The sequence below is a fragment of the Rattus rattus genome, chromosome 6 (genome assembly GCF_011064425.1).
Source record: "Rattus rattus isolate New Zealand chromosome 6, Rrattus_CSIRO_v1, whole genome shotgun sequence".
NCBI classification, from domain to species: domain Eukaryota; kingdom Metazoa; phylum Chordata; class Mammalia; order Rodentia; family Muridae; genus Rattus; species Rattus rattus.
The window spans coordinates 156,874,078-156,884,005 of NC_046159.1; the positions used below are offsets into that span (position 1 = coordinate 156,874,078).

The window sequence follows — 9,928 nt, forward strand, 5'->3', positions numbered from 1 at the left end:
CCCGTCCTGGTGCCCGCCCCGGTGCCTCCCCGTATAGCGCGCGCTTCAGCGCGTGCCGGGCACAGCCCCACCCCCCGGTGGCGTGTGCATACGTCATATGGGCCGCCCTCCTCCCATTGGCTCCCGCGGCCTCACCAGACCACGAGCGGACTGGCGCGCGGACAAGGCGGGGCCGTTGGAAGATACGCCCCCAGCAGGGCGCGCGGGAGGCGGATAGGCTGGGTGAGATCACGTGGCACCGGCGACAACCCGCCTTATAAGCGGAACCCGCGCGGGGCCGCGGCCGCTCCTGGGCCGTCCGGGCGCGCTACGCGTGCTGTGGTGGCGTGCACCTCTCACGGTGTGCCTGGCCGCCGATGCCCAGGCTGCACGACCACGTCTGGAGCTACCCAAGCGCGGGCGCTGCGAGGCGGTACAGCCTCCCGCGAGGCATGATTGCGGCGGCCCTCTGTCCGCAGGGCCCCGGAGCCCCCGAGCCCGAGCCCGGGCCCCGGGGCCAGCGAGAGGGAACCGCAGGCTTCAGCGCACGACCCGGCAGCTGGCACCACGACCTGGTGCAGCGGAGCCTCGTGCTCTTCTCATTTGGCGTGGTCCTGGCTCTGGTGCTCAACCTGCTGCAGATCCAGCGGAATGTCACGCTCTTCCCGGACGAGGTGATAGCCACCATCTTCTCCTCCGCCTGGTGGGTGCCCCCGTGCTGTGGCACGGCAGCCGGTGAGTGTCCTTCCTTGTTCTTGGGGAGGGGACAGTGAAGGGACACGTCAGCTGTTAAGTCACCCTCGGTACAAAAAAGGGAGGACGGAGAGGGTAGGGAACCCCAGACGCTGGCGAGCGACAGGCGGAAGTTGGAGGGACTAGTGATGGAGATGAGGTCAGGAGATAATTGGCAGTTTAAGTGGAGGAGTCGCAGATGTCTTGCTGAGCCAGAAGCCAGGATTGGCCATCTGGAGAACTGGTGAGGGCAGCACCACGCGGCCATTGGCTGCCTGAGCAAACGTGCTACCTCGCTGGATAACTGAAAACAAACCATCACGTGCGCTCAAGAGGCAGTTGCCAGGGGACAGACTTCTCTGATCTGCCTTCTGCAGACAGTGCTTTGTGGCTAGCAGCCAAAACCCTTTGGAACTCTGTGGCCGCGTAGACTTGGGACAGGAGGAAAAGAGGAGCCTTTGGGCCTAAAGACACCTATGGTGTCACTTCTCAGGCCTAATGAAACTTGTGACAGTGCCACAGACATCTTTTTTCTTTCCTTAATTATTTTGCTGGTTTTGCCAAAAATGTTGAGTAATTACAGCCCAACAGATCTCTGCATACCTTACAGTGTACAGGAGTGACAAACATTTGTCACCCCCTCAGCCCTGCTTGTTTTTGTCCTGTGTAGGTGGGCAGTATATGCTCTGGTGCACCTTCCTCCAGTGTGGTGAGACACACCTGTACCTGTAGCCACAGGACAGCAGGAGCACTGCCTCTCTGCTTTGAAGCCAGCTTTTATTGACTGTCTGCCGATGCTTTATACGCTGGGCTTGGTGCTGTGCTGTAGCTGAGTCATGGGTTAAATGTAAGGAGCAGGACACTTGCTGTTGATTCCCACGGCTGTTGTTTTGGAATGGGGGTAGCCCCATACATGTTAGGCAAGTCATCTGCCACCAAACTATTACCCCCAGCATTTAATGGTTCTTTGGGGAATAGGTGGAGATTTGAATTCTGCTTTTCATAGGACATAATGATTTGGTTCTTTGAATTTGAAAGTTTATCTTCAACATGAAGCATCACGTTTGTGATGAAAGTTTGAAGGAATTCCAGGAGTATGTGAAACAGTTTCTCTTATCTGAATGAGAGGCTGAACTGGTAAGCTCTACCATGAGAGGGTAAATGCCTCTCATACCACACGAGGCAGAATGGTAACCTGATTCTGAGGTCTTGAGCTTAGCTGCAACTCACATATGCCTTGTGTCCAGGGGACCTCTCCCACTTGTACTGGGTACAGTCCCTTCCTTCCTGTATGTTAGTCTCCTGGTCTCTTCTGGAATGCCCAACTGTCTAAATGCTGCTGTCTAAGTGCTTACGAGTCCAATTTATGTTTGTGACAGTTCTAACTCTGAGAACCACAGAACCTTCTCTGCCCTTCTTTACTTACATAATCCTCATTTCACACATGAGGAAATAAATTCGAGGAGGCTTGTCCACCCAAGGGCAGCCTGGGACTGACAGCAGAGCTCTCCCTTCTTGGGGCCCTGCCCTCCTCACGGTGTGAGACTTGTCTTCACTGGGGCCAGGTCAAGGCCAAGAGAAAGCAGAGTGGGGTGGCCTTCCCACAGCCTTTTCTTACGTATATACACAGTAGTGCTTTGTGCTACAGGTGACAAACTGCCTAGGAAAATGAGCAGTTTAGATCGGCTAATAATGACCACACAAGGAGTGATTTTCACTAATGTGTCCTAATCCTGTTTTGTTTTTCTTTAATAGCTGTTGTCGGCTTATTGTATCCCTGTATTGACAGTCACCTGGGAGAACCACACAAGTTCAAGAGAGAGTGGGCCAGTGTCATGCGATGTATCGCGGTGTTTGTTGGCATCAACCACGCCAGTGCCGTATCCTCAGTTGGTATCTGTGTTCAGAGGATCATCTGGGTTGTAGCAGGGCCTATTGCTGCTGTGACCAAGTACTGCTGTTGGCCACCTCATTCCTGCACGTCAGAGTATGGCTTAGCCTTCATTTAGCAGGAATTCTGGGGTTCCATTCCTAGGGCCTTTGGGCTAACACCAGAAGCAGAGGTTTATTCTGCTTCTCAGTTCCTGTGGCACAGTGGACTTTCATCCTCACTTGCCTTCTACCCACTGCTGCATTATTCTGTGGTAGTGAGACCCCTGTTCTGCTCTCTGTCACAGAAGTCCAAGGCTGGTCAGGAGGTCCCCAGGCTTCTACCGTCCATAGCTGACATACATACTCCCTTCATGCAGTATGCTGTGGTCTTGTGCATTTTCTATGAAAATGGTCAGTTTGATGGTAAACTGTTCAAATGCCAAGTTCCTAGAGCAACTTGGAGTAAAGGATACTGTCGAGTTGTATACCCACTTGGAGGCCCTTTCCGCTAGCCAGCTCTAACTACGAATGCTGGTTGACTCACTGAATTAACTCACGTCCCTACTGCCCACAGAGACCACATGGAGGTAGTGACGCTTGTTTCTGCTCACTGAGAAGTAAGGGAGGGAGTAGAAAGAGTGTCTTAGCAAACTCATGGCCAAATGCCAGCGAAGTCTCCCAGTGTCCAAAGGTTCACTATTAGAAGCCAGTGCCCTGAGTGTAGTCCTCCCTGGAGGTCTCAGGATTGTTCATGTGCCATCATAAGCAGTCATTACTGTGTAGTGATACATCCTATGAGTAGTTCTAGGGTTCAGGGGTCTGTTGTTGTTTTTAAATGATAAACTGTGAAATGTTTCCTTAACTTTTGGGTCACTAGAAATTAGATTTCGCCAATAATGTGCAGCTGTCCCTGACTCTGGCAGCCCTGTCCTTGGGCTTGTGGTGGACGTTTGATCGATCCCGAAGTGGCCTTGGGCTCGGGATCACCATCGCCTTCCTAGCCACGCTGATCACTCAGTTTCTTGTTTATAATGGCGTCTACCAGTAAGTGTGCATTTAGAATATTATTTTGCTTTTATAATAACACCTGTTAAATGTAAATGTTTTTATGCAAAATAACATGAAAATCTTGAAATGTTTTTTCTCAATGTATATTGAAAACTCACCACACAGCTGGGTGGGGGAGGGTGGCACACACCTTTCATCCCAGCACTCAGGAGGCAGAGGCAGGAGAGTCTCTGAGTTCAAGGCCAGCCTGATCTACACAGTGAGTTCCAGGACAGCCAGGACTACAGGAGGGAAAAAATAAAACAAGTCACCATCGACAGACAGTTCAGTGAGAGGAAAGTCAGGTGACCATAAAACATGATACACTTGATAACTTTAGCCCACAACTGTCTCCCTTGCACACATTATGGAAGTCCTGATCACGGACTGCCTGAGTAGTAACGGCTGTTTCGTTTTTCCCCCTAGGTACACGTCCCCAGATTTCCTCTATATCCGTTCTTGGCTCCCATGTATATTTTTCTCAGGAGGTGTCACAGTGGGAAACATAGGACGACAGTTAGCTATGGTAAGTGCTGCGGTTGCTGTCTTTGGACACATACATTGTTGGTTTGTGTCTTCTTCAGATTCATTAGCAACAGTTTATGTTAAAAATAAAATGGTGCCCGGCTGGGTCCTCCCTGAGTTACAATACATAGATTTGTAAACACTTGTCATACTAGAGAGCGACCAGAGTTTGAGAATGCCTACATGCATTGCTCTGTGCTCTGTGGTTTCTCCGAGTTCATCTGGCCACTAGGCAGCCACATTTGTCAGGAGTTCCCAAGCATCTGTTAGCAAAAGCAGTGGATGCAGACGATGCTGCGGTGGTGGCCCTTGTCTGGACAAACCAGGCAGCAGCTTGAGTCAGCAAGCACAGCCCTGCCAGAAGGCACCTAAACCCATGCCCAGGCCAGGAATCATCCAGAGATCTTTGGAGCATGGCTTGAAAGGAACCATCTTGTTGAGTACTGCCTCTTCTCCCTGGGAGAGAAAGCAGTGCCATCCCCTCCTTATATCCAGGGCCACTCCGAGGCAGTTGGGCAGCTGAATTCAGAGTCTGGTAGCAGGACTCTTCAGCAGGCAGCAGTTGCCACTTGAACACTATAACTTTAAAAATAAATGTGGACGTTATTTCAAGATGAGTTTGATCCATGGGCTGAAGTAAAGAGAGCTTTCCAGAAAGGTGACTAGAAAGAGACGCTGTACACAGAGATGAGCTCTGGAGTGTTCTCTGAGTGCTTTTCTCAGTATTTCATGCTGTTTTTAAACAGTCAGCTGACACCCACTCATGAGGTTGAATTTGAAGGCCACTTGGCTATCTGACAAAATACAAGTCATTGTTAAAGGATAGAACTTGAGGTGTCTTTCTCTTCTGTTCCTGCTAACCCTCCACCAATCGTAACCAGTCAGAACCTGAGTTCTGTTGTCTGTAACAGAGAGTTAGAAACCCTTTCTCATTAAAAGTCTCATCTGAAGCCCAGTCTCGTTCAGTCACACCTGTGATCCCAGCACCCAGGAGGCTGAAGCAGGACGGGCTTGAGTTGAGGCCAGTATGAGCTACACATAGAGACCTTATCTTGAAACAAAATTTTCCCTCCGTCCAAGCTGGATTAAAAATAACAAATCCATCTGAAAGCATGAGGGCACTTCTCCTTCCCACGACTGCCTCCCTTGCATCACACCCTGGTAGTTATCAGTGGAAAGAAAGGGCTTCGGGTGCCTCTTGTTTTGAGATTGGCTCATAGTCTGGCAGAGAATTTCTTGGGCTCTTGGCCTAAGTTGTCCCCAAGCAGATTGAGTAGTTTCTGCCAGAGAGGAGTTGTGACTCTGGGGTAGCCTCTGTGGAGGCCATGGCTCTCTTGCCTGTCCTTTTAGGAGGTCAGCATGCTTGGGGAGGAGCAGACACTGATGCATGTGGGTCTGTATACCTGGAGATGACTGACAGAGGGGTGGGCTAAGCAAGCTTTGGAGACTGTCCTTCTAGGAACCCTGCTGCCCTCCTACTGTTTGTCCAGCCTCTCTGTTCCTGCGTGCAATTCTCCTGAGCCTGGTTATTCACAAGGGCACCCGAGCCAGGGGACTGCTTATAGCACCAGAGCACTTCTTCTGGGCACTGGTGTTGTTTTCTCTATGTGCCCTTTGTTCCATGCATCTGAAATACAGCAGGCTCGTCGTCAGCCTGTATGTTCAGAGAAAAGGAATGCCACCATTTCTAGAATCTGCAGTTGTTGCTGTTTGCATTTAAAAACTTTTCTTGAAGTCAATTTTCAGATAGCAGCCAATTGTATATCAGCTTCTTGTCACCTCACCTCACAGGACACTACCTGTAGAGCTTGCACCCTGCTTTTAGATTGAGTTTGTCTCTCCTGCTGTCTGCTGACGATGTCCATTGTTGTTACTAAGGGAGCCCTCAAACTGTGAAGCAGAAGCCATTATTACTGTGTTTTAAGTATGGAACCTGATGTTTGTTCACGTGTGTGCATTTGAACCATGCTACTCACTAGTATGTTATCCGATCCTGTAACATAAAGCCTGTGCCTGTCCTTCGCAAATGCATATGAGGACAGTCGTATACAAGTTTGTACCCACCTGCAGCCTTGCTATTTTGTATTGCACTGCTAGCCCTAATGGGCAGCCCAGCGCCCATGTTCCAGTGAGTCTCAGCCCATAGTTTTGTAGAATCAGTAAATAGTATAATTTGGTGGCTTGATTTTTCTTTCCAAGTAGCTTGTCAAGGGTCTGACTTAGGTTAGATGTGGTACATGCCTTTAATCCAGAATTTGAGAGACAGAAACATGGGTCTCTTGAGTTCAAGGCCAGCCTGGACTATACTCAATCAGGAAGAAAAAAAAATACCTAAACTACTTTAAGTGTGGGGGAAGTTTGTTTTCTAGAAGGCATGCTACACTCCCAGGTGGCTTGACTCCAGTCCCTTTTCTATCCATCACAGGATCTTAATGTTATTCTCTAAGGATGGCTGCTGACTGTGGGAGACCTGAACCCACAAGTAGATCCCATTTAAAATAGTACCCTAATTGCACCGAGCCAGCTCTTGGGTGCATCTGTCTACCTTGGTGTGGTCGGCAGTGCTCTGATAGTGCTCTCTCCTGTGCTAGAAGCTTAGTCACATACTGTTACTGTGCATAGCAGGCTTTATGGAAAGGCATTAGCAGCACCACTCTCTCTGAGGTAAGGATTGTTGTAACTTCGTAGGGAAGGGTTAGGTCTGGCGGAGCTCGCCCTGAGCCTGTGGCCAGCCCCAAGCAGTTGTTTAGGCCCCATCATTGGAGCACTGATTTTTCTTTTTCTTCTCCACACAGGGTGTTCCAGAAAAGCCTCACAGTGACTGAGTTTGAGCACATGATTCAGGGCGGAAGCAGAATGTGGAGACACTGGTCCTGGGTGTGGTGAAGATGATCTTTTTCTCAATGTTCCATTCAGACTGGGCTGATGATAAATGACTCCTAAACATGCGTTCACGTAGTCTAAATAGCAAGTGGAGGCAAGGACTACTTACCTGAAGTCTTACCTTGCTCACCCACCCTCACACCTGTCTGCACTGGAACGTTCTATCCCAGGCTGAATGTGAGAGTTGGGTAAGGGGGCTGGTTTCCCGAGTATTAGATTCCACTCATCATTCAAAGCAAAATGCCATATTTCAAAGCCTTGAATCAAAATGAATTACCAACTAGCAGTTTTATATCAGTGCCCAAAGGAGAGAGGTTGATGGTGCTTAACAGAGATGAAGTATGTGCAGTAAGAATATTTATCCAGAATTAAAATATAGGGTTGTATAAAGAGGGGGAAGGGCAGCAGTAAGTTGGAGGAAGATCATGCTCCCCAGAGGACCCAGTGCAGCCACATCTCCAGGTCTCGCTCAGGCTGGCGCTCACACGTGGGTCTCATCAGTGTGGGAACTATGCTGTTTACTGACAGGAGGTTTGTAGACAATCTTACTGACAGCCCAGGACAACACAAAGTCAGGATTCTGCATTGCGATGCTGGACTTCTCATCTCAATTTAAGTGAAGTTTTATCCAAGATCTGGACCATCCAAGAGTGAATAGCTGTCTGCTGTTTCAGTCGTAATGAGCCGAAATTGTGTCTCTGTCACTCCAGAGTGGAGAGGACTTTTCCACAGCCCTATGGAGCTTGCAATCTGTGATTGCCTTGTAAAAGGTTGAGTGTGCGCGTCACTGCGTTCGGTGCGCAGTGTCCTGTGTGTGTTGGACAGCGTAGAACACATGGGACCTTGCAAGTATTGGGTCTTCAACTTCAAGTGCAATGTGTATGAAACCAATCTGAGCCTTGTATTCTCTTAAATATTTATTATTTTTTTTAACCGCGCGAGCTGTTCCGGAGAAGGGTTCTCGGGTCATTTCAGAGCTGTGTGGAGGCACACTCAGCAATACTGTGTCAGCCGTGACGCTCCCCCAGTCACACCCTCCACTACACCCTAGTCCTCTGACATACTCCAGGTTTGTAAGTTTAGTGATTTTTACTTACAAATTTACCCTTTTTTGCATTCTAAAATGTGTTTGTTTTAAATTATATGGAACTGACCTGGTGAGGCAGCCATTGGTCCCTGGGCAGGCAGAAGCTCTGCCTGTGGGAATCGGGTTTGGGTTCACTCTGCAGGGCTCCTCATAGAGGCTTTGCTTATTTTGTTTTGAGGGAAATGTCTGGAATAAACCTTTGTTTTCTGAAACTACTTTAGCTAAAAGAAAATGGGTTGTTCTAGACTTTGGAATGGTTCTTAAAGTTTCCTGGAAATAAAAATAAATGATTGGCACTTCAAAGACATTCTTTAGCCAAGACTTCAGTGTCTAGCAGAAACCACAAGTGACTAGAAGATCAAGTGATCTTGGTGATGCACTTGATTGTATACAATGAGTATTTTTTCTCTTAAACTGGAAATAAATCTGTTAGAAATAATGTAGCCAAAAAAAAAAAAAAGGTGAATCTGAAGGATGCTTTTGCCAATAGTTAGAGCAGTTACACTGAACCAAAGTGACTGAGTTTGTACAGATGGTAATCCGTACCAAGCACACTCACTGTCCTGATCTGAACACCCAGCGAGGTTCATGTCCGTGCTAAGTTTGCAGCATTGTGTTCTTTTGCATTCTTTTTTTACTTTTATTAAAGGTTCAAAACCAGCTTTGTATTCCTGAGGTTTTCTTTCTGAGGAGACTGGTGCTTCTGCACAGGGGGTTGGATTTATGGGGAAAGGAGTTGTTCCAGTGTGATGCAATTTTGACATAACCTAGGGTGTTTCTTATATGGTAGGAGCTAAACAGCCCAGCAAAACTTACCACTGCCCCTACCCCTACTGGTGTGCAGAGTGACGCGGCAGGTTATAACGTGCTCACCTGCTCTGGCAAGCTACTGGCACCAGGGTTTGGGGTAGCGTGACTGTGTACAGAAGCCTCTGGTTCTCCCTGTGCTGAAAGAACAGCTCCACCAGGCTTAACACAAAGGTCCCCTCAACTCCAGAGCACCTCGCTGTGCTTAGCACAGCCCGGCTGCTGCAGCTTTGGGCACTTTAGCACCGATGGCCTGTTGCTATGGCAGTTGCCCTAGTGCATTGTAACATGGACCCAAACCATAGGTTCCCATGGCATCCAAGTCAGGGTTGACGCAGCAGTCACGGATGTTGGAGTGCACCTTCTCTGGCTGGACACCAAGCATTTGCTGGAGGGAACCTAGCGTGTAGTGGCTCAGCAAAGGGAAGCTCACTCTAAACTTTGTTTTTGCAGGCCAAGCTTCACCTGAAATTTTACTGCTCTTTGTACAAACTACCATCTCAGGAAAGGCACAAAATGAGGTTGACAAAAGAGTCCTACTCCACTGAAGCCTTGTGAGAAGCCCAGTCAGTAGGGACTCAGGACGGATTCTAGCGACAGCACTTACCTAGTTCTTCAGATCCCTGTGCCCTTACATGGAGAGATGCCTGACAGGTTTAATTGTCCTATACATGGTTAAAGTATGAAAAGGATGGCCACCATCCACCTGCCTCTCTCACCTCCATAGAGCCAGACAACCTGTAGCTACAGCCCCTTTCCCCTCAAGCTTTAGCCTCTGTGGTACTAAAACCACACAGCCTTAGGGTCAGCACAAAGTCACAACAAAGACTCAAGTGCTTCAGGAAGCTAGCCCGTGCCCAGCCCACCTGCCTTCTGGTTTATGCTTGGGTTTGGGGGAGGTTCATAAACACAACAGATGTCAGCCCGCTATATTAACAGACAAGAAATGGCTCCAGAAATAGATGAGTCCTGATACCCAAAGAATACTCTGGATTT

General features: G+C 48.7%; 1 protein-coding gene across 2 annotated transcripts; it reads left to right on the forward strand.

The window, feature by feature from the left end:
- Positions 1 to 260: 260 nt before the first annotated feature.
- Positions 261 to 8,785, forward strand: Insig1 (insulin induced gene 1). 2 transcript variants are annotated; one of them, XM_032907176.1, is made up of 5 exons: positions 266 to 714; positions 2,467 to 2,591; positions 3,461 to 3,627; positions 4,057 to 4,156; positions 6,951 to 8,785. In XM_032907176.1, exons 1-5 carry the CDS (start codon positions 357 to 359, stop codon positions 6,978 to 6,980), a joined length of 780 nt encoding a protein of 259 aa, XP_032763067.1. In that variant the 5' UTR covers positions 266 to 356; the 3' UTR covers positions 6,981 to 8,785. The 2 variants fall into 2 exon arrangements, with proteins under 2 accessions (XP_032763068.1, XP_032763067.1); XM_032907177.1 differs by lacking the exons at positions 2,467 to 2,591; positions 3,461 to 3,627; positions 6,951 to 8,785 and having other exon boundaries at positions 261 to 714; positions 4,057 to 4,139.
- The last annotated feature ends 1,143 nt before the right edge of the window (positions 8,786 to 9,928 follow it).